This window comes from Gouania willdenowi, chromosome 9 (genome assembly GCF_900634775.1).
Source record: "Gouania willdenowi chromosome 9, fGouWil2.1, whole genome shotgun sequence".
NCBI lineage: Eukaryota > Metazoa > Chordata > Actinopteri > Blenniiformes > Gobiesocidae > Gouania > Gouania willdenowi.
Genome location: NC_041052.1, coordinates 38,025,276 through 38,051,396, shown reverse-complemented (window position 1 = coordinate 38,051,396; position 26,121 = coordinate 38,025,276). Strand labels below are relative to the sequence as shown.

The following is a 26,121-nucleotide window of genomic DNA, read 5'->3' as shown; positions in this document are numbered from 1 at the left end:
CAGGAAAATAAAAGTAGAATTTTTTTTTTTTGTTTTTTTTAAACCGTTGGTTGACTTCGGCCGCGTGCACGCTGATTGCAGGGGACGTCGTCGCGCGTGCACGAACACGTGCTCGATGCGAAACGATAACTCGTATCGTTTATTACATTGTTGTTGAACACTTTAGTTTGACATAACGTTGTGGAGAAAAAAACTCAAATAAACGAAAAATACTTTTACTTTTATATTTTTATTGAATTTTATTGCTGATCTTAATCAACCTGCATGTTTGCATCTTTTCTGGCGACCCTAAAACATTTTTTTATAACATTAGTTTTTAATCACGTTTGTTATATTGTGTAACAAATACAGAGTAGAGGATTAGTGCACAAAGTGACAAGCTTTGGTATTTTTATACTGTTTTTTTTAACCTCTTATACTTCTATATCTTCCCTTTTCTCTTTCTCCTTCTCTTTATACTGTATTTTATTTCAACTGGATGTATATTTGAGAAATTTAAAGTATAGAATAAAATCGTTAAAAAGTGAGTTTCATAATTATTTGAAGGCCATGAAGGTAAATGTATTTGTAGCGCATTTCAATGTTTCTTTACGTCATTAAAAAGTGCAACAGAAAACATTCAACAGTTTAAAAATCAATAAGGACATTAAATCAACAATAATATAGTTTTAAAATTCCCTCTCAACAGTGTTTCTCAAACTTTTTTAGCTGAAGTACCTCCTCTCTCTTATTTCTGAAGTGCCCCCTTTGTCCGACTACAACATTTTGCAAACAGCTATAGTATAATGATGGAATAAATGAGTCATAACACATATTTTAAAGAATCTTATTTTGTAAATAAGTGGAAAAAAAACAGTATTTAGTGCCTCCTGAACAGATTCATTATATTGTTTTTTTTTTTAAAATAATTTCTTCACTCTTGTATTTTAAGTTCATGTTCTAATCAAAATCATTTCCATTATCGTTATGATGATTATCATATTTAATTACAAACATTATTAAACCCCACATTCATTTGTTAATTTTCCAATTTCTCTCTCTCAAGTAGCCCCTGTATTGCCAGCATTGCGTACCCCAGTTTGAGAAACAGACTGTTTTAGAAAAAGTGCCTTTAACTTGATTTCAAAATGTTCCCATGATGCTTTGTGTTCCACTTCATTGCAGCATAACAATTAAAATTGAAGAATAATTAAGAACAATTTCAAATATATTTGTGATTAAGTCATTTTTTTTAAACACAGTCCAAGCGACCCCAAAATGGGTCACGGCCCCAAGGTTGAAAAAACACTGTTTTATTGTGTGAAAAACGTGATTCCTCAGGGCGATGCGGAGGGTAAAATGAAGTGGGATGAGATGCATTGTAATATAATTGTCCTGTCATTATTATCCACATGCTGCAGACATGCTTTATTTATATCATCCATCATAAGCCTGATGGTTAATGTTGGATGTATCATCCATCATAGAGGCTGATGGATAATTCATTGACCTTAAAGAGGCTGGGGGGGGGGGGGGGGGGGGGGGCGTCTCTCTGACCTGCTGCTGACCTCTTGGACTCTCCTCTATATAATGCCGCTGGTGATCAGGATCTACTGTAATCCAGTCAAAGTTATGCGTGCGTGCGCGCGTCAGGCCAATAACGCTGAGGGCCTGAATCCATAAAAAGATCCAGAGCAGTGGGTGGTTTGTTATGTTGGAAATTCACCAAATCCACATCACGTTATGATGAGATGAAAACAAAAAAAAAATATCTAAGTGTGTGTGGGTGTGTGTGCGTTTTTTTTACTGCACCAAGCGGCCCCTGGAGCGCACACACTCATGTATCTGTGCGCTGTGTGCTGCATGGAGAGTCCTCAGACAGTAGCTACTTCATATATTTAAATATAAGCAAAAAGTGTCAATAACTTTTAATGATAAGAGCAAGTCCCTGAAAGATCAACATTATTAATAATAATAATAACTCAGTGTGCTTCAAAAAAAAACAAAAGCTACAAAATGAGGAGAAAGCCACAATAATGCTTCGGTTTGTATTGTAGATGCTGCATGTTTGTACATGACAAGATATTTTCACACATGTAGCAGAAGTGATATTTGTTACGTCAAACCCAAGACCCGGGGACCAAATCTGGCCCACAGCATCCAATTCGGCCCGCATGCAGGAGAAAGTAAGAAATGACATGAATTATTGTGTAAATGACCAAATAATCCACATGATGTCTCAAAATCAGCAACTCTACAATATTTTATTTAGGGTCTTGCATCTTTCCTTTGTTTATATCACACGAATGCAGTAGTTTTTATTTGCAAATTGTGGAAAGAACTCAGTTTTTCCACAAATCTTGCAATTTCGTACAAACAATTCCACAAAATTCCTCTAAAATACACAAAAATCAGTGATAAAATCAAGAATTTTTAAAGTGAATTGAACTGATATTGAAAACTAGGGCACAATAATGTTAATGTTGTTCTTTTATTTTCCATCTAAAATATGTGGCCCACTTGAGATCAAACTGGTCTATATTTGGCCCCTGAACTAAAATGACTTTGACACCCCTGAACGTGATGATTAATCAAAGAATAAAAAACAACGTTAAACAAAAACAATAAAATATTCTCTACATCAAACGTGTTGAACCCATGGCCCAGGGGCCAAATCTGGTCCGTTGGAGCATCCAATTTGGCCCGCAGGAAAAAGTAAAAATGACAGAGAAAACATAAACCATTGTGTGAATGAAACTCAATATTTGCAGCTATAGGGACTCACATATAGCTGGTGCTTATATCATGTGATTGCAGTAGATTTTAATGTGAAATTGTTGAGAAAAAACTCAAAATTCTTTTAAAATGATTTTTTTCCCCCTCAAATCATTACAAAATATATTCCTTAGTTAAATAGAAATCGGTCACAAAATCTATAAATTTAAGCAAAGATCCTCGACTGATTACTTATTACTTGGATATTGTCGCTTTTAATATTGGAGTGAAAACTATAACTATATAATGTTGAAATGACTCATTTTCCAACATAAAATCTAATTTGATTTTTACGTTCAGATTACATGGGTGTGTTTACATGCCTTTTATGTGTGCATGCATGCATGCATGCGTGCATGTTCGTGCGTGTGTGTGTGAGGCTCGCACAGACCTATGGGAGCGCAGGGGCGGACCATGTGAGACCATGTGAGACTCGCCTCCATTAGTGATGACGGACCCTGGTGTGCGGGGTTCAGATCGGAGCTGCCACCGATGATAACGCACCGTCTGTGCGCGGAGGGGACGCACACACACACACACACACGCACGCACACGCTCAGGGACGCGTCGCTGCAGCCGTGACCCGGATCGCAGTGCCCGGTGCGCTGGAGGAGGACCGCTCCGGGCTGGAGAGACGGACGCGCGGATACAAGCGCGAGGGTACGAGGCGGAGATGACCGAATGGCTCCGAGGGCGATCCGGAGCTCGAGCCTGTGAGCTGCTGATCGGACTGTGATTTATTCCAGCATCGCTGTGGAAACACGGAGCGGCGCGCGAGGATGAGCGCGCTCCGTGCACGGGGAGCAGAGGAGCGCGTTTGAGGTGATCAGGCCCTTTACAACACACGCACACGCACGATTCATATGTGCACATTGTCTATTATTGTCTCTCGTTCAAAATCAATGCTGAAGTTCAAGTTCATGCTGATTAATTGTTCTTGGATGAATGTATTGATCCGGTGATCAGATCCGTTCAGCGCGCGCATCGATCATCTAAATCTCACTCAGTATTGGCCAGCTTGCACAAATGTGAGGTTTGTGGTTTTATACATGAAGGATCATACAGGGCCCCGTGTGTGCGTGCGCGTGCGTGTAGCCTATTGTTTCCGTATAATAAGAGCAACATTGTTTACAATGCCTAATAATTTGCCCTTTATTCTGAAATAATTAACATTTAACATTTTGCCCGTTTTTCTTTTTTTTAATTCCCGTGTTTAATGCAACAATACATATACACGTGCACATACACACACGCTGACCTGTGTGTCTTCTGTGTGTGTGTCAGTGGGAAATGGCTAACGGAGGAGACCAGTTTGGGCTCGCTGCAGGACGACCAGACTCTGACTGTATGGACTCCTCTAAGGAGAAAGAGAAGAACCCCAGCTTCACCCTGAACGCACCACCAGCATCACCACCGCAGGCTGAGTGCAGTCAACAGGTACCATCACAACTGCACGAAAAACACAATATTATATCATTAACATACAACAAACACGTGTGAACAACATCATCACTAAAATAATCACATTTTATTGTGAAAAACACATTATTATATCATTAAAATACAAACCAACACGAGTGAACAACTTCATCTCTAAAATGACATTTTATTGTGAAAAACACATTATTATATCATTAAAATACAAACCAACACGAGTGAACAACTTCATCTCTAAAATGACATTTTATTCTGAAAAACACATAATTTTATCATAAAAATATGATTAAACTCGAGTGAACAACCTCATCACAAAAATAATCACATTTTATTGTGAAAAACACATCATTTTATCATAAAAACGTGTGAACAACCTCATCACTAAAATAATCTCATTTTAATGTGGAAAAACACAACATTATGTCATAAAAATACAAACAAATATGAGTGAATATATAACCTCGTCACTAAAAAAAATAATCACATTTTATTGTGAAAAACACAACATTGTATCGTAAAAATACAAACTAACAGGAGTGAATAACCTCGTCACTAAAATAATCACATTTTACTATGAAATATAAAACATTGCATCATAAAATGCAAACAAACACAAGTGAATAACTTAATCACTCAAATAATCACATTTTATTGTGAAAAACACATTATATCATAAAATTACAAACAAAAGTGAATAACCATCACTAAAATAATCACATTTTACTTTGAAAAACACATAATTTTATCATAAAAATACAAACACAAGTGAATAATCGCATCCCTAAAATAATCACATTTTGTTATGAAATATAAAACATTGCATCATAAAATACAACCAAACATGAGTGAATAACTTAATCACTAAAATAATTACATTTTATTGTGAAAAACACCACATTATATCATAAAATTACATACAAACACAAGTGAATAACCTCATCACAAAAATAATCACATTTTATTGTGAAAAACACATAATTTTATTGTAAAAATATAATCAAACTCGAGTGAACAACCTTATCACTAAAATAATCACATTTTACTGTGAAAAACACAACAATTATAGCATTAAAATACAAACACAAGTGAATATATAACCTCATCACTAAAATAATCACTTTGTATTATTGTTTTAATGTCTTGAATCAATGTGAAGGATTGTTCTGTTCTCACTATTACAGTATATGAACATTATTGATTTGTGTTTTGCTGCAGGGAATGGAAGGAATCAAGGTTTTCCTTCACGACAGAGAACTTTGGACCAGGTTTGATGAAGTGGGAACTGAGATGATCATCACCAAAGCTGGACGGTATATTACTTTTAAAATCTTTAAACTGTATAAACACAATCTTTGTTTGTCAGTAAAGGTTCTATTATGTGGATTCTATCTAAAAGTTAAATGCAGAGGCTGTAATTTATAGTTTAAAGTCAGTGTTTATTATATTGACTGAAGATTTTCATCATAGTAACTAAAGTAACAATAACCAGATATGACTAATTTAAAAAAAAGCATGTGAATGAAAATTATATCAAAATATATTGATACTTTTGTAATAAAAACTCAAGATTTCATCACATGGAACGAAATCCAATTAGAATTCATGTGATCGTGTGTGTGTGTGTGTGTGTGTGTGTTTACAAACATTATTACCATCCAATATCAGGTTGATCAATGCTAATTTAATCTTTTTTAATTTAATCTGTTTTTTTTTAAACAGAAGCATAAACTGGGTTTATATTTTAGTCGACTATATCTGTCACAGACTGACTAAATCTGGATTAAAAGTAAATTAGATTTTAGTAAAACAAAACAAAAAAAAAAAAAAATCTGTGACCTAAACTAAATAAAAAATATTTATATAACATGTAAAAGTCTCTTTTATTCAGACAATTTTTTTTTTTTCCAGGAAATTTGCTTTTATCTCTGGACATGTTTTGACCGTCAACTGCCAGGCTTCTTCAGAGGCGTCTGCTGATTGCTTTGATGTTCAACATTTTTTTTTTTTTTAAATAATGATAATTCAACATTTTTTGGGAATAATTATACAAAAAAAAAAAAGACAAAAGGAATTTGCCAGAATTAAAATTGTTTAAAGTCTAAGCAGAACTTAAACATATGTATTGATTTGTTGTTTCCTCTGCAGGAGGATGTTCCCCAGCTACAAAGTGAAGGTTTTGGGACTAAACCCCAAAACCAAATACATTCTGTTGATGGACATCGTGCCTGCTGACGACCACCGCTACAAGTTTGCAGATAATAAATGGTTAGTGTGTTTATATCTGAGGTGTATCTGATATATAAGTAGAAATTATTGAAATTGTGCTCAAGTACCTGAAAAAAGTAAGTCATACATAAAATACTCAAGTTCAAGTAAAAAGTATCTTAATTAAATAGTGCTCAAAGTACAAGTTACAAGTTACTTTCACCTCCCATGTTTATTTTTGGTAATAAATCTTGCCATGGTTCCCTTACATACAGTAAACATCTGATGTATAAACTTATAAAGGAAGAGACCAAATCAACCACAATTGGAACATAATTTATTTTCCACAAAGGCATCTGTATAAAATAAAAGGTTTGTCAAAATGTACAATTATTTAAAAAAAAAAAAAAAAACTAAAACTAAAAATAGAAAAAATAGAATAATGCCGATGAATTCAATTAAAAAAATTAAAAAATGATCAGGCTCTAAGTCAAGTTACATTTATGAAATCTAAAACTGAGAAAATAACCAGCATTCAATGCTTTTTTAATTTGGTGCGGTGCATTACGTTTAATCTGATTGGTCGGCTATGATCTGATGCATTTGATTGTTGTCTGGTTATTTATATTTTTTGTAGTTTCACAATGTCTGTTGATCATTTTAAAACTAAAAATAATAATTTACTCAGTAATGGTTGGGTGTAGAAATGTAATAAATTACTTATATTAAAACGTACTTAACAAGTACTGATTTAGAAACATAATCAAAAACGTACAATATAAAAGGAACTCAATTACAGTAACGTGAGTACTTGTAATCCGTTACTTTCACCTCTGTCTACGATCCAATGACAAAATAACACATGTTGCAGCAGGGTACAGCTCTGGTTCACCACTTATAGAATTACTTTCACTGATCGGATCACATTGATTTTTAATAATAAGCCTATAATAATAATAAAAGACTGCGTCACTAATGGGATCAATCTATTCGTAGCATGTTTTTCTTTCCTCCTGATGTGATGCATCCATGGAAGTCGTGGCTGTTATGAATAAAACATGAGGCAAAGGTCGCTCCTCCTCGGCCCGGATGGCCTAGTTACCCCGGGTTTACCGCGGTGTCTGCCCCCCGGTTACATCACAGGGAGACGGGTTCACAGGACGGACAGACCGGATTAGTGTGTGTGTGTGTATGACACTGAATAATGGCCTTTACAAAGAGGATAATAATAATAATAATAATAATAATAATAATAATAATAATAATAATAATAATAATAATAATAATAATAATAATAATAATAATAATAATAAGTCATATATATAGCGCTACAATTTGAAACAAACAAAGATGGGAGAGCTGAAACAGGTGATTTAAATACATTAACATGTGATCATCGTTTCTGTTTACGTTTTATTTTTTCTGTAAAATGAAATTGAAAATACAATTTATCCTACAACGTGTTAGAATCGCAGTTTACAGTTTTAGGGTTGGGGAAATAAAAAATACAATGTATATTCACGACGTCCTGCCATGTTTTCATTTTGATTTAAGACAATAACAGGTTTGTGGTCTTTATTTGGCCTCCAGTAATAAAACAATGCGACCCTAAAGGTGGAAGCAGTGGTTCCTAATGTTTTAACCCTTATTTTAATATCACAAATTAATGGCGACCCCAAATAACGTTTTTTTCTTTACTAATTAATTTTTTATCATGTGTGTTACAAATGTGTAACGATTAGTGCACAGTGACTGATGCTCAAATATTTTTATATTGTTTGTTTCTTTCTTTTTATACTGCATTTTATATAAATAAATGTCAAATAAAATACATTATTATATATTATTATTATTATTATTTGAACTAGATTTATATTTGAGAAAGTAAAAGAAGAATACAGTTTTTAAGATTGTGTTGTGTTTTAATTTTGGGAAGAAAAAAAAAAAACGTAGATTTAATCAGTGATTATATTTGAACACATTCCAGGTGACCCCATTTAAATTTCAGGCGACATGGGGTCATGATCCCGGGGTTGAAAAACACTGGGTTGAAGGATTGAAAGAGAAAGCTATGAAGGTAGATTTGTGTTTTTTATTATTCAATTCAATATTATTCAATTTTATTATACAATAAAAAACACAAAAAAAACCCCAAAAACTTTTCAATCAAGAAAAAAATTAAAAATAAAATCACTAAAATTTTTCAAAGAAAAAAAGTGTTTGATTTATAAAAAAAAAAAAAATCTTCTTTTTATTGAATATTAAAGACACAAATCTACGTCCATAGAAAGCTTGGTTATAGGAACATAATGTAGACAAAAAGTGTTTTAACTCATATTTATTGTGGCCCTGCTCTGCTCTGATGTAGGTCGGTTACCGGGAAGGCAGAGCCCGCTATGCCCGGTAGACTGTACGTCCACCCGGACTCTCCGGCCACCGGGTCGCACTGGAGCCGACAGCTGGTCTCCTTCCAGAAGCTCAAACTCACCAACAACCACCTGGACCCCTTTGGACATGTGAGTGCGTGCGTGTGCATGTGTTTTCTACTCACTCACATCATGTTGTAGACCATGACTTTCTGCCATGCACAAAAACACCAGAACGTTTCCTTCACTTTCAAACCACTTTTTGACCTTTAAATGTCAGGATTGTATTTTTAGACATAAACATTGAGCTCGTTTGGAAGACAAAAAGTCTCCCACACATCACAGTTTAAATTCCCATAGGCCAAAATAAACTGCTTCGTTGGGAAATCATTTTAGAATGAAGTTTAAGAAGTTATCAAACAATGTGGAGAAGTTAATGCTGCCTTTTTCACTTCTTAAAACAGCTCATCGTTTGCTGAACACTGGTGGCACGTTTTAAGTTGGAAAAATATTTTAGATTTTCAGAACATATATTGATAATTGTGTATATCTTCACATTATTATACCCCCAACCAAATTTCTTAAATTGTCATTTGGACATTATTGTGTTTTTTTTCTTCTTATTTATGTCTGTCCTACAATTCGCACTTTTTTTCACTGTAATCCTATGTTGGTATTTATTTATTCTTTATTTACTTTTACTCTTACTGTCTGCTCTTTGTTATTGTATAAAAATGTGTTGCTGCAATGCGTGAAATTCCCTTCTGTGGATCAATAAAGCTATTCTATTCTATTCTATTCTATTCTATTCTATTCTATACTGTTCTATTCTATTCTATTCTATTCTATTCTATTCTATTCTATTCTATTCTATACTGTTCTATTCTATTCTATTCTATACTGTTCTATTCTATTCTATTCTATTCTATTCTATTCTATACTGTTCTATTCTATTCTATTCTATACTGTTCTATTCTATTCTATTCTATTCTATTCTATTCTATACTGTTCTATTCTATTCTATTCTATACTGTTCTATTCTATTCTATTCTATTCTATTCTATACTGTTCTATTTTGCCAACATGAGGGTCCAACGTTTTTTTTTTTGTTTTTTTTAATCTTGATTGTTTTTGTACTTCACAAATCTATCATTTTCATTTATACCCCCCTCACCAATGCAAATGATTGAACTACTGTTTGTTAGAATAATACATTTAGTTATTAACAAATCATTATTAATACTTTGATATTTTTATATTTAATAATAATTTAAAAATATATGTAAGTAGCAATACAGGCAAGAAGCTACTTAGTTTAAAAATAGGCTACATAAAATATTTAGGCTTTTATTCCTGTTTTACTGATTGTATGATTTCTAGTTTTTAAATACAGATTGTGTTTTCTTCTTCTTTTATTTGTATTTTTTATCCTGCAATTTGTTTAACTAAGTGGATGCAATTTAAAATAAGAGCCTAATAGCAGTAGGGATAACATGAATGAATATTAGTTCAATGTTGAAAGACTGCACATATAATAAAAAAAATAATTAAAAAAGCACATGCGCCTTTACGTGCACAGTGTCACGCGGATGCCATCACTCAGTGCTTAATGTGTTTAATGGCTTTAATTCATGAACACAAAGGCCATCAATGCAGGCCTGTTTAATCAGAGGCCATGTTTTTTAATGACTTTATATATGATCCCATTTATCCACGCGCGTCACCAGCTGACACGTCACACACATTCACACAGAACTGGATGAAACAACGTGCGCGATCCCGCGTGTGCGCGTAAAAACACGAAACCAAAACTCTGGATCAGGGACTTGAACTTGTTTCCTGTTCTTTAGAATGAATTTTTCTAAAACTAGGTTTTGATCTGTCAGTGGTCAGGGTCAGACCATTTTAGGCCAAAAGCCACATTTCAAACAGCTGTCAAAAAATTCAGTTATCAAGACAAAAGAAAAATAAATGCATTTTAAAAATACACAAATAATATCTAGACAGCATTAATACATTTTTGACTCCATAAGTGGAAAAAATTTCATTTTTGCATCGACTCAAATTATTCTAAATGCTGGTAAAATCCCAACAATCCTATAAAATGACTAAAATTGTGTAATAAAAAATAAAAATCAACATAAAAATGTATTTAGCAAGAGTTTGCATGTATATGTTTACATTACGGTTCACACTCAAACATTTTAATGCACTGTAGGCTTTTTGATAAACAAAAAAACTATGTGGATTATTTGTGTAGGACAATCTGAAAATGAGCTGTAGCAAGTTTGGTGTCAATTGAGCAAAAATTGTGGAAGGAGATATGGTTTAATACATCTTGCAGTTTGGGATTAATTTGTGATTATTTCATAATCTGCGATAGGTTTAAATGTACAAAGGTTTCTTTAGTGTTGGAACCACAATTTGGTGAAAGCTGCAAATCTGTAGCACATATACTGTAGGTTGATTTATTGTGAATTTTTAAAATTCTGAACTTTAAAGCATGTGTCAAACTCAAGGCCAAATCCGGCCCTTTAAAACTCCCAGTTTGGCTGGCAGGAGAAAGTAAAAATAACAAAAATGAAGAAAAAAACAACTCATTGTGTAAATCACTAATTCATATATCTCGATACTGTAACTCCAATTACACAAATTCAACAAAACTGCACATTTTCCAACCAGGTCCTACAGTTTTCCCACACTTATATCACATGATTGCTGTCATTTTGAATCTTATGTTAATATCCAAAATCCTATAATTTTCCCTCCAAATTATTCCCCAAAATAAAATAAAAAATTGGTCGCAAAATTAATGAAATATAAAGATTAAAAAAAGATTAAGATTTAATTGGCCATGTAATGTTATCACATCAACGGAACTTGTCCTCTGCATTTAACCCATCCCTGAGGAGCAGTGGGGCAGCCATTTTGTGGCACCTGGGGAGCAGTTCGAGGTTAAGGGACTTGCTCAACATCCCACAGTGATGGCCCAGGTGAGGCTTGAACCGGCTACTCCCCAATTGCAAGTCCAGCGTCCTTAACCACTAGGCCATTGGAAGGATAATAGGAGGGTTACATTGTTTTTCCCCCATTTTCATAAAATAGATCTTGTATTTACAGTGCAAGATATATTTTGAATGCAAGAATTCAAATAAATACCAGATGTCCCCCCCCAACCTATAACAGTCTGATTCTGTAATATGTAAACCTTTCCTCTCTGTCCCAAAAGTCAGCTGCAGTAAATCTAGAAATCAAAGTATCAGGCCCTAATCTGCACCTGGACTCAGGAGACCATGCGACCCAGCATCTGGGTTTGTGGAAACATGAGAGTTATGTGTCAGTCTCACCCTCTCAATCTCCCCCCTCGCTGCAGATAATACTCAACTCCATGCACAAATACCAGCCACGTCTCCATATCGTCAAGGCCGACGAGAACAACGGCTTCGGCTCCAAAAACACAGCGTTCTGCACTCACGTCTTCCCCGAGACCGCCTTTATTGGGGTAACGTCCTATCAGAACCACAAGGTAGGCCTCTGCACACACATGACAATAGCACAACAAGGTCACAGAGTATAACAGAGACAACTTTAACAATGTTTGAACATCCTCTGTTGTTGGACATGTGGAGCGTTTTACTACTGTTGAACCTATGGGCGACAATTATTCTAACAATTATGGAAATTAATCTCAAAGTCCAATGTTTGCAAATTAAATCTTTTCTGCTGTCAAATTTGTGACCGATTACTAGATACAAGCAAGTTCTGCCTTTGGTTACACGCCAGAAACACGCACATAAACCGCCACACACACAAACACACATAGACAGAGACACACACACACACACACACACACACACACACAAGCAAACATGACAATAATGTGAACTGTTTGTCTTTTCACATCCAAAAAGTGAATTCATGTCTTTGTTTAAATGAACGTACGTCTCGTGGTTCAGCATGCAATCTTAAAATGTGACCCTTCTGTCTCTCTCGCTCTGTGTGTGTGTGTGTGTGTGTGTGTGTGTGTGTGTGGCCTATGACCTGTTTCTTTCTCTTGATCTTGGCTGATCCAGTTCTCTTTGTAGCCACTAAAAAAGACAAATTGCTGAGCTCTGAGCCCCTCGGCTAATTAGGTTTTCATGAGTAAAGCTTCACTTTAGTTTAAAAGTTTCTCCACAAATCAATACATAAACATGCCCTGAACACTGTGCTTTATATCGCCTTGTGATTAACAGTATTATGTTAGAAATAAAGCAGTGGGCGTTTTCACTAATGTGTATCTTTGCAGCAAAAATGAATTTGTTTAGAAAAAACTTTTAAATTTAGCTAAAAAAAACAATTAATAATGTGGAGTTGTGGAATATGCGTTACTTTGTTTACAGCCAAATAAAACAACGACCACAATAATATTAATAATAATAATAGAACAGGTATTATGTAATGGTTTATTGCCCCTTGAAAAAGAGATTCTTAATCTTAATTATATTTTCCAGTTAAATAAAGGTTTAAATATTTATTTGTTTGTCTGTTAGCAAGATTACACCAAAAGCACTAAACGGATGTTAACCAAAGATAGACCTCATGGAAGATTTTATTACATTTTGGGAGGAAATCTTGATCAATCTAGTGATTCTGGATCAGTTTGAAAAATGGAAAAATCACCATCTCTCATCTTTGGTAAAAAAACAAAAAAAAAAAAAAAAAAAATCTATGATAATCTATCTCAATAATAACATATCTCGGTTCATATTTGATCTTTATTATATTTGACTCTGTTTTATTTGTTTTTTTTTCTTCAATAATTCCACCGTGTGTCATTCGGATCAGATTTGGATTTGATTGCAACATTTCAGAAAACAAAATGAAGGTGCCCAGTGCCATACATTTGGACCTACTGCCTTTAAACTATGAATGATCCCAGTACCACGATCAGGATAACTGATCCATAAAACTGCCAACATCTGGCAAATATTTGGTGCATGGAAGAGGTTTGTGCACTTGTTTTTATTATTATAGAAGTGGCTGTTTTTTAAGATATAATGTAAAGGTTAATTTACTTATATTATTGTGTAAAGCAGCTGGTGGTTCTCAACCTTTTCAGCCTGCGACCCACAAAAAAATGGTGCCAGAGACGTGGACCCCAATGTACCTGAAGGTGGTTGAACATAGACATGAACATTGAATAACAGTCATGTATTTGCACCATAGTATATAGTCATCTTAAAGGTGACCCAAAATGGGATTTCAAAAACCACAGAAATTGGTTCAAAGTTGCAAATTAGAGTGGCCAAAAATGCATAGAAAAAGTGGTAAAAAGGCTCAAAGTGTATTGTATTGAAACAATTAGTTTAAACAGGCAAATAATGGGCATGACAAATCTTAAATGTGATTAAATTGGCAAAAATAGGCATGAAATTTGATGAAAACAGGTTCAAAGATACAATAATGGGTCAACATATGCAACATTAGGTGGAAAAAGTAGTGGAAAGGGTTTATAAGTGCCCAAAATGTCTTGAAAGGGTGAAAAAAATGTGCAGAAAAGGCATTGAAATTAAATGGAGAAGTGGCAGAAATGGGAGTAATGTAGAAAAAATGCATTAAAGGAGCAAAAATATGGCAAGAAAAAATGATGAACTATAGGTTAAAATGTGGCAAGTTTGGTGGAGTTGCAGAAAAAGGCTAAACATAAGCAAAAATGGGCTCAAGTTGTCAAGAAAATATTCTTAGTTTCTTGAAGGCATCTGGCGACCCCCTCCCAGTGTCTCGCAACCCCAAATCAGGTTCTGACCTCAAGGTTGAGAACACCTGGTGTAAACAACGTGTTCTCAACATGAAGATTACAAAGAAATAGTTTAGTTGTTAAGATACAGAATGACCTGAGTTTGTTGTGGTGAAAGCATGCAGCTCTTAAGATGGCCACCTCATGGTTGCAGCTCTCTGTGTTTTCAACACTTCAAAGTTTGTTTGGATCCGTGCTGAGGTGGACGTTCGCTCCACTCGCCTGCTGTTTGGCTGTCTTGGTCCTCAGCCAAATGAAATCGCTCAAATTGGGAAAGTTTATCTCCTGTGACATCACTGAGAAAAGTTGGAGGACTTCAAAGCTCGACAGCTCGGGACCTCTAAAAGCTTTGTCCTGAAATCCTTAAACTTGGCGACTGTTTGGTTAAACAGTTTATTCAGTGTCAGCTGGCTGGAACGCCGTCCGCCCCCCCCATCCCAAACGTCAGCGGCTGAGGAATGTTGGCCGTGCACTGCTGCAGTGATGCAGCTGTAACATCTGCAGCGACTTTGACTATTAGTGAACCATTGAATCAGTCGCTAAAACTTTCCAAAACGAGCGTGCCACCCATGTGTTGTGTTTTCAGGGGGAGTATTTCCCCCCTAGTGTTAACATTTTTTTCATTACAGTTTCCCAAATTGATTTGAAAAAATACAATTCTTAAAGCAGAACTAAGTAACTTTTTTACCTTAATAAATTCATCTCATAGTCCCTGTGAGGGTAACACAAGTGTTTATGGGGTGATTGGGGGGTCTTTCATCTCCCCCTGCTGTCCCTGGCCAGAAAACCACAGTGGACCTTTAGGGGGAGCGCTAAGCGCAAGTTACTTAGTTCTACTTTAATATAATGTAATTAATTAACATTAAAGCTGATGAGAAACTTCTGAGAGTCTTGATGTCCCGCCCTAAACAGCCTCACTTCCTCCTACTGCCTCTGCCAATTTACCAGAAGCCACGCCTCTACTTTTCTGCGCGTGCATCGTATCACATTGATATCGGTCTATGGGTCAGGTTAGAGCCAAAATCATATTTACCTCTTTGCTGTTGGGACGCGCGGCTTTGCGCACAGTTCCGCATTCCCTTTGATTGACAGTATCCACTACAGGAAGTCAAAGCCTATTGGTTGGATGATCACGGCGCTCGTTTCCATTTGTATAGGGGTCTATAGGACGAAGGCGGAAATTATATACATTATACTTACTGTATATACATATACAGAAACTCCAGATATCAGCTTTAATGGTGCAGCATTATGCTATTTTTCACCCATCTCCATTTGTTCTAAGAACCCCAACAACATAGTATTTGAGGAATATTTTCCCAAACTCGCCTGTTTTCTAGAGTTTTAGCCTCTGAAATGTGACATTCTGAGCAGTCGTAGCGGTGTGTGACCACCATGGGCGACCGTGGCTCAGGTGGTAGAGGGTCGTCTTCTGATCGAGAGGTTGGGGGTTCGATCCCAGTACCTGACTATGTGTCGAAGTGTCCTTGGGCAAGACACTGAGCCCTAACTTGCTCCCAGTGGTCGACTAGCGCCTTGCATGGCAGTCCTGTCTATCAATGCATATTAACAGCAATGTGTACACCACGTCAAGGTTATATATTTTGTTCATACAAGAATATATAGTTTCCTCATGTTGATTCTTTGTGAGACCTTTAAAGCCTTAAATTAATTCCAGAGGTGAGGTTTCTTGGATTATTTCTTTCGGGTTAAAAATGAAGCTGACAGATGTTTCTCCCCCCATTCTTCCATATTTATTATACACATGTTAATACAGTAGGAAGTTTGCTCTATAGAGGTAGGTGGTTGGCTCTTAAAATAGTCGTTTTGGGTGTGCTGGTGCAATATGTCTAGCCATGGAACGGCTCCTGCAGAGAAGTACGATGTGAAGACCTCTCATCCATAGCTGTTAGCTGTGGTCCTGAAGGAGTCACCTATGGCCAGATACCTGCACAGTGAACAACACAGAAAAGCTCAGATCATTGATAATCAGATATATATAATGTGGGTGTGTGTACGTGTGCATAAAAGGTGGAGAGATTAGAGAGAGAACGGGCCTTATCTCCCAGAATGTGTTGCCAGATGACTATAATTAACAGTAGTAAATAAATCATGATTTATTAATAAGAGTTAAAAACAATAAATATTAATGAAACAAGCCTCATCTTCCAGAATAGGTCTCCAGAGGACAAAAAATAATTGTAAATAATTTATTATAATGATTAACTTTTATTTTAATAGTAATATATTTATGATAAAGACAAAAATAAAGCAGGCCTTATCTCCCAGAATAGGTATCTCGAGAAAACAATAATTTTAATAATTCTGCTTTTAAATTCCCTTGGGATTAATATAGTATCTATCTTTATTGTGTATTTGAGAGATGTGTCTGATGAATCATGGCATCTTCGGTTTCTTATGAAACTTACCCGAGACAGACAGACAGTCGTTCGGCTGCAGAGACGGAGCTCCGGTAGTTGGTATCCTGCCGGGACATCCGTGGTCCAATCCGACCCAGCAGGTCGTCGAATCGGGCGCTGGTCATCCACAGGTACCGCTGGAAGCAGTCATCATCCAGGTGTAGCTCCTGAAGTAGGTAGTGAAGCTCACCGAGTTGGATGTGGCGCTTGTTAACCTGGTGAAGCAAGGAAAGCCGATGTTTCTTCCCCTTCCGAGGGTAAGGAGCAGTGAATTGACGGAGGTCCTCCATAGTTGATGGTGGAAACAAACAGAGCCTGGTTATCGCCTTTTGGGAGTCTGGTGGGCGGAGCTTCGCTTCAGACGCGAATATGAAGCTAATAGGGAAACATTTTTTGATCCTGTTAATCCTGCGGAAGGTTTCGCGCGACAGACGCGAACGGTCCCGCAGAAACCGCGTTTGGTGTGAACGCAACATTATGCATATTCATGCGTAGGCAGAAGCTGACTCCACACAGTTTGCCATCCACACACTCTTGTTATTGTTTTCAGCCAAAAAACTGCACATTACAGTAAAACAGATGGCTATTTAAGCAGCTATTGTGATTGTGAGTCAGACCAGTGACGTGCCGTGACCACTAGGGCTGGGTAGGCACGTTGCAAATCGAGACCACCAATGACAATTTCATATGTTTCTGCTGTCAAGTGTTAATTCAATTAAAATCAATTTTATTTGTATAAAGCTATTTCCAACAAAGTCATCTCAATGCGCTTATCAAAATATAAAATTCATAATAAGAAAGAAAAAACCCAATAAGATCCACATGAACAAGCATTTAGCCATCTAACAAAACCAACATCATAAACACCATTAAAGAAACATAAACAATTATTTAATATAGCCTCCATACTCTCCAACAACATATATCTCATAACACGACAGCACATCCACTGTTTGTGTTGGAAACACAGAAACACAGAAAAAATGAAAACTTAGAACAGCCTCAGTGAGGAGCATCCACAAAGTCAATCCTTCCTTTTGTTCCATTCACTGTAGAAAGTATGAAACATTTTCTGACCTTATCTTTGCTGAAGGTCTGGTAACTCAGGTGTTGGTCTCCCATCGTTTAAAAGCTGTCGTTTTTCCTCAAAACAAAGTTTCTCTATCATCTCTAGCGCTGTCATCCACACTGTAGTGTTGTCCCGCCCACTAGTTAAAGAACGTAGCAGCAGCAGTCACGTGTCATCTATTCACTAATGTGCTGTGAATTTACGTATAGCATTTAGCATAGCTCAGTTAGCTGCCTTTGCACGTAAATGGATGTCATATTGGGGACCTGACTGCGCATGCGCAAACACGTAAAATCACGCAATGGGAACGGAGGCAGAGGAGCGACGTGCCATTGGGAGGGGGCGTGGCCTCCCTCTGCCTTACAGCGGAGCTAAAAAAAAAAAAAAAAAAGACTGTGCAGCGGTTCCAGGAAATAACGCTGTTTAGTAATTTGGGATATGAAACGCACAACATTCGGACACTTTCAAACTTATAGGTACTGTAGGCAATTGGAAATGGAAAAATAAATAATTTATAATTAAATAATCAAAATATCAATTCACCCTTGGGTAGGCACTGCCTACCTTGCCTACCCTGACGGCACGTCACTGGCGTAGTGACATTTATGTGCAAGGTTTTGAGATATGCATGGGCTCATTTAATAGGCTCAGTAATTGTGATTAATTGTAATTGAACTTTATTAAATTAGAATGTACTTGTAATTTACTTTTAGGGGTAAATAATAATTGCAATTTTATTTGTAATTGGGAAAAAATGCCAGTCATCTTAATCATAATTAGGTTGTAATTGAACATGAATAATTGTAATAAAAAAATGTAATTGACCCCAACCGTGTTTTTTTCCCCTCAGATTACACAGCTGAAGATCGAGAACAATCCTTTTGCCAAGGGCTTCAGAGGGAGCGATGACAATGAACTGCACCGCATGGCTAAGCTACAAGGGTGAGCAGAGAACCCTCCACCTCTGGACGGCCACTTTAGAGAGCCTATGATATGAGGAGACGTGAGCCTCTGTCACCAGGAGGTTGTGATACAAATCCAGAACACACACACTCCACACACAAGCTAATAAATACGTATGGTTAATGGAGCTGTCACTATTGATCAACTAAAGTCCCTGCATGCGTGGTGTCCGTTTGCGTGCAGAACTAGTCTCTGTCCCAGTTAGGCTGTGGTAGGCCGATCACAGATTTAGTGAACCAATGGTAGAGCCTGTTACCAAAGGCAAAACAAATGGATGTTTATTTTTAGAGCGGGGGAATTATCTCACTGCAGCACTGACTGCATATGTGTGTATGTCTGAGAGTGTGTCACTATTTCTGCAGGAGTCATGAACAACATGCAGCTTGCTGTCGTCTACATTGCACACGAGGGTTCAATCTGAGGGCACTGAGTGCAGAGATATCACAGCTGAATGGACAGAGTAGGAAAACTAGAGCAGTGGTTCTCAACCTTTTTAGCCCGCGACCCAGAAAATAAAGGACCCCCACTGTACCTGAAGGTGGTTGAACACAGACCTGAACATTGAAGAGCAGTCATGTGGAGACAGGGTCATCTATAAGGGGGAATCAAGGGGAGAGCTTTTTGGGGCCATTCCACATCAGCAAAATGATGGTCTATTGTTCTATGAATCTGTGATAACCACATTTATTTATTCATCTGAATAATATCCAATGTTATCCAGGAAGTTTAGTATTATGTGCGCCATGGTATACAGTATAGTCATCTTAAAGATGTAAATCTGTTTTTTAATCAGAAATAAAATGGGTTGAAAGTGACCAAAAATGGTGGAAAATGTGGTATTTCAAAAACCACTGAAATTGGTTAAAAGTTACAAATTGAGTGGCCAAAAATGGACAGAAAATGTGGTAAAAGGGTTCAAAGTGTCAATAACAGCCAAAAAATAGGAACAATTTGTTTGAACTGGCAAATAATGGGCATGACAAATCATGGATGTGGTTAAATTGGCCAAAATAAGCATGACATATGGTGAATAGAGGTTAAAAGATACAATAATGGGTCAACATATGTGACATTAGGTGGAAAAGTGGTGGAAAGGGTTTATAAATGCCCAAAATGTCTTGAAAGGGAGAAAAAAAAAATGTGCAGAAAAGGCATTGAATTTGATGGAGAAGTGGCAGAAATGGGAGTAATGTAGCAAAAATGTATTAAAAGGAGCAAAAATATGGCAGGAAAAAGTGATCAAAACTGTTTTGTTTTTGGCCATATGTGCCTGTTTTTGTCTCCCTCTTGTGGCTCTTTGTTTTTCTTTTAGGCTTGGTCCTGGTGGGGCGTGGACTCCGAGCAGGCACACCTGGTTCCAATTACTCATCACTGCAATACAAAAGCCTCAGACTCACCTCCACTCATCGTTGGATTGTTCTGTCTATGCTGCGGTACTTCTGCTCTAGAGAGATCCTGAAGTCTATGCCTTTTGCCAAGTTTTATTTTTGATTCTGGACTTTTATTCCTCTAGTACCTGAGCCTGCTCTGGAGCCACTCCCAGGATCAAGCCAAGCCAAGAGGACACTTTTTGTTAAATAAATTCACGTTGACCCACACTTTGGGTGTTGTGTTTGTTTATGGGTCCAACTTAACAACCCTAACACAAAACAAGTTAAAATACATGGAAAGTTTGGTGTAGATGCAGAAAAAGGGTAAAAATGAGCAAAAATGGGCTCAAATTGTTCAGAAATCTCTTGATGGCATCTGGCGACCCTCTCCTAGTGTTTTGTGACCCCAAGGTTGAGAAACCCTAAACTAGAGCACAATTCATCTGAGTAACGTACCTGAGCACCTGCGGTCCACTGTGAACCCAACTCTCTCTCCTTGTCCTGTTCCAGAAAGGATTACCCGGTGGTTCCTCGAAGCACCGTCCGTCAGAGAACCTGCACCACAGGAAGCCCCTTCACTGGAGAGGGTCGGCGTCTCCGTGGTTCCCCCGAGGCCATCTGCTCACCTTATGACTCTGAGACCAGCTCGAGCAGAAGGAGCCCACAGGAGCTGATGAGTGGCCCATCCTCACACTACACCCTTTCCCACTCAAACCTGCAAGCTGGACAACAGACGCAAGTGTATCACTGCTCCAAGAGAAAAGGTGTGTTCAGTACACCAGATCAATGTTTGTGTTAGGAATGTCATACTAATGTACTACTCATACTAAGTACATGAGAAATACCCAGATGTGTACTTTATGGGGACACTTTTGAAGTATGCAAGGTGGGCACACTAGTCATACTCCATCGTATCATGATGCATTGTGAGCGGAATGTAAAATCATCCTGGGACCGGCTTCAAGCTAAAACAAAAAAACAAATGCATCTTTTCTTTCCTTCCATGAGTCTTTGGGGCGACCGTGGTAGAGGGTCGTCTTCTGATCGAGAGGTTGGGGGTTCGATCCCAGTACCTGACTGTCTCGAAGTGTCCTTGGGCAAGACACTGAACCCTAAGTTGCTCCCAGTGGTCGACTAGCGCCTTGCATGGCAGTCCTGTCCCACTGGTGTGTGAATGTGAGAGTGATTGGGTGAAGGAGCTGATATGTAAAGCGCTTTGAGACTGCTTCAGTGTGGTGATAAAGCGATATATAAATCAAGTCCATTTACCATTTGAACACTTTTGGGAAAAAAGGCTCTTGTTTTGAAGTTAACAGGAAGTATTTTTAGTAGCACAATGGAGGGTCTCATGTCGGAATGAAATGTGTTTTCCATGAGTGTAATGAATCAAATGAGCTCATGATGATATTCGACTTTGTCACTTTCTCACTTAAATGTTTTCAGAACTTTCAAAGGTGGAGAATCGACAGATATTTAGCCTCAGTGTGCTTCAGGTTTTTGTCATTGTAGGTTTCAAATGCATCTTAAGAAAGAAATATACTTTAGTGGGAACGCTCATCATCCTCATCATACTTGTAGTATATAGCAGACAGTATATACTCATTTAATTTGTAGTGTATAGCACAGTGTTACATTTCCAACAAAGCCAATGACTCAAATGTGATTAAAACCATTATTTGTGCAAAACCATGAGGCAGCTTCAATCAGTGTCACATTCATGCTACGTGTGTTAACATGCAGCTTGAGAAAACCAAAAGAATGGCTTAATCCAATAGTAACTGAATTATCAAATGTATGTAAACACGTTACTTTGGCTGGAATCTGTTAACCTGGTAAGAGCCAGATTGAAGTGTAGCCCTCCCTCTAATTTGAGTTCTCAACATCGATCTGGAGAATCCTTTCGGAACCAGGGAGGGACATGAACAGAATGGGTGAAGCACCTGTCCACCATGATTTGTTTTAGCTAATCACACGGTAACAAATGTCATTGGCATGTGACGCAGAGACGCTACAACAACAACAAGGCTTCGCTCGAGAAAAACTTTCTTTTGGGATAGTAATGCTGAGGTCATTGTCATTTAGTGACTTTTGCCATTTTTGCAAGATGAGTATGCGAGTTAAGTGCACGTTGACCATCCTCCTGCGTCGACTTTCTATTTTGGTTCGGAGCTATGCTAATAGCATGGGCCAGTTTTGCTTTGGCGCTTCTGCCTTTGTCACACGCCGATATCCCGCCCTAAACCACAACCCTGCGTCATGATTGGTTCGAACCGTTTTATTTCAAATTCGAAAGGCAAAGGCGGGAATGGTACAAGATGGATTCTGGTGTTTGTGAACACCAGGAGAATCCATCTAGCAGACAAAGTTAACAATCTGTAGCTTCAAAGGAAACCTTCCATTTTATTTGGCTGTATCAAAGATGTGAAAGTACTGCAATACAACAATTCTTTTTTTTTTTTTTTTTTTTTTTATCAGACTCGTAGGGATTTAGATTTTTGGTGTTTAACTTTTTGATCTTTACATATCAAAATGTTTAATTTGCTAGTTTTTAGGTCTTTAGGTTTTAGATCATTAGTGGCTAGGCAACATAAGCTACCAGGAAAATTGTTATTCTGCATGTTCTTTCTTCTTCCAAAGAAATTAATACTTCCCATTCATAAAAAAACACCAAATTTAGCTCAAAGGTCCAGTCCCATACCAGATGACCTAAGCTGCAAAAACAAGACAATAGTCCTAAAGGTGGCGCTACATTAAGCCTCTAAAAATTTGAAAATTCACAACCAATCAACCATATGTTCTACAGATTTGTAACTTTCACCAGGATGTAGCCCCAACACTGAAGAAAGATTTGTACATTTAAACCTCTTGTAAATTATAAAGTCCATCGTTGTGTTTTTTCGAAAACCATAAACGTGTTACAGCTCATCTTCAGACTGTCCAATAGAAAGCATGCACACAGATTATGGATTCATAAATAATGCAACATACAGTGCATTAAAATGTTTGACTGTAAACATACACTGTACTTGCAAATTCTTGCTAAATAGATTTTCAATGTTCATTAAAAAAACAAGACACAATTTTAGAGTCATCGTAGATACTTGGAAAATATCCAAATTTGATCTCAAACTGATTTTTTTTCACCCCTTTTTTACAACACAAATGAAGTCAATGCAAAAATTAGCTTTTTTAAATGTTTTTTTTCTATTTTTTTTTTTTGTTTACCTTATGGAGCCAATGAATCCTTGTTCAAAACAAATCACCATCAACATTTATGCTGTCTAGATACAATTTGTGTTTTTTTGGTAATTTGTATTTATAATTTGAAATCTGCCTTTAAACGCTAACAGCTGCTGCCTTGCACACAGGTGACTGGCTACATTTGTAAATGACACATCACATTTTTAAGTACTAAGTGGCTCAATGAGATGAGAGGATATTTATTGATGTTGAAGATTGTGGTTCATGTAATATTTCGATTCGTGCCTAACATGCCAGACCCAGACCATTACAGCTATACTTTCCATTTTGGATTTCCTGTGTTTTTTCCCTGTATAGTATTTTTTTTTTTCCTTGAGCTTATTGTTGCATTTTTGCTTGTCATGAGTTTGCATTTGGGATTAATGTGAATCTTTGTTTCTATGCAGCAGAGCAGAACTGCTCTCCAGGAAACCACCAGCATCCGTACAAGAAAGCCTTTCAAGCTGGCTCACCAATGGAGGGTGAACTGTACTATCCCACCTCCTCGTACCCCCCTCCTCCTCCTCCACCGCCACCTGGTCCCTCCAACCCTGCTCTGGGTCTCACAGAGTCCACCTTTGTCTCTGACATGGGACAGCGTCAGGCGTGCATGTTTGCAGGCTCCGAGTCTCGTATTGATGAACTCAACTGTCCAACATGGTCGTATAACTGCCCGCTGCCCACGGCTGTAGCCCCCATGGAGCCCTACACACATTACGCCCCCCACCCTCCCTACAGCTCCAGCCCTCAGGGCTCCAGACTCAGCGCCATCAGCCGTCCCAGCTCCCGTATGGATCCGTACCACAGTCAGAGCACCGTGTCACCCCCTGAGAGCTCCCACAGCAGGCACCTCAGCCCCCCTCTCAGAGAGTTTCCATGTTACACCCCCACTCTGTCCCCACCTCTGTACCACACACTAGAGACACACACACTCATCAGGTGTGGTTTACCAGAGTGGAGTGCAGCGTCGTAACCCCACCAGAGGACTGACTACATTCCCACTCTCTGCCCCTTTAAGGCAGTGGTGGTTCTCAACCTTGGGCTCAGGTACCCATTTCTAGTTGTTAGACTCTGGGAGGGGGTCGCCAGATGCTTTCAAGAAACGAGGGATATTTTCAGAACGATTTGAGCCTTTTTTTAAACCTTTTTTCTGCAACTTTACAAAACATGCCATATTTTAACCTTTTAATGTATTTTTGCTACATTACTCCCATTTCTCCCACTTCTCCATTAAATTTCGATGCCTTTTCTGCACATTTGTTTTTAAATTTTCAAGACATTTTAGGCACTTATAAACCCTTTCCACCACTTCTCCCACCTAATGTTGCATATATTGACCCATTATTGTCACTTTTAACCTCTTTTCACCATATTTCGTGCTTGTTTTTTGCCAATTTAACCACATTCACGGTTTGTCATGCCCATTATTTGCCAGTTTAAACTAATTGTTCCTGCCAATGCCCCCTCTCCCCATTTCTGTCACTTTTAAGCCAATATTGACACTTCAAACCCTTTTTACCACTTTTTCTCTAATTTACTACTTTTAACCAATTTGTGGGATTTTTAAAATACCATATCACCACATTTTCCACCATTTTTGGTCACTTTTATCCCATTTTATTTCTTAATAAAACACAGATTTCCATCTTTAAGATGACTATACTGTATACTGTGGCCCAAATAATACTAAACTTCCTGTTTAACAGTGGATATCATTCAGATGAATAAATAAATGTGGTTATCACAGATTCATAGAACAATGGACCATCATTTTGCTGACTTTATGGATGGGCTCCAAAAATCTCTCCCCTTTATTCCCCCTTATAGATGGTCCTGTCTCCACATGACTGTTCTTCAATGTTCATGTCTGTGTTCAACAACCTTCAGCAGTGGGGGTCCCCGGTGTCTGGAGCCTTTATTTTGGGGATCATGTGCTGAAAAGGTTGAGAACCACTGCTTTAAGGGATGCTGGATGGGAAATGGACTACATGTTATATCATTTTGTAATATAATTGTGAAAAGTGTGATTTGTGCAGTTTGAAGAGTTGTCCTGGAATGTTAAAGCTGCTGGGGGCGATAACTAACACTTTTTAAACTCTGTATTTCATTCATTCATCCACTATTGATGCCAGTGTGACCCAAATGATGCACACATGGATGCTGAGGATGTGAATCCAAGGCTGGCTTCTGGAAAATGAATACATTATATTTAAAAAAAAAACCTATAAGAACGGCTCATTCTTGCACTGTGTGAGAGCATAGATTTGAATCATGTCGAGCTGTTACTGGTTCAAGCTTTAAAGAATTACCTTAATTTGGAATCGGACGGGTTAGGACTGTTTTCAAGCCAATTTGACCTCTAATTGACATATATTTTAACCTTAAACGTAAACGGATCTGCACACTTGGATCGTCACGCATGCTTTGAGTCAGACCGAAAGCTTGGACTAAAGTTACTCATTGATCCGAGTGCTGATATTAACTTTTTTTTTAACACAATTTCATATAAGGTTTTCTG

The 26,121-nt window shown here is 37.5% G+C and overlaps 1 protein-coding gene across 1 annotated transcript; it reads left to right on the top strand.

Annotated features, from left to right (window-relative positions):
* The first annotated feature begins 3,259 nt into the window (after window positions 1-3,259).
* LOC114469887 (T-box transcription factor TBX5-like) lies at window positions 3,260-24,806 on the top strand. Its single transcript, XM_028457776.1, has 9 exons — window positions 3,260-3,576; window positions 4,039-4,191; window positions 5,407-5,501; window positions 6,337-6,456; window positions 8,765-8,912; window positions 12,136-12,288; window positions 18,881-18,972; window positions 20,874-21,127; window positions 24,011-24,806. Exons 2-9 carry the CDS (start codon window positions 4,045-4,047, stop codon window positions 24,574-24,576), a joined length of 1,575 nt encoding a protein of 524 aa, XP_028313577.1. The 5' UTR covers window positions 3,260-3,576; window positions 4,039-4,044; the 3' UTR covers window positions 24,577-24,806.
* Window positions 24,807-26,121: the final 1,315 nt, after the last annotated feature.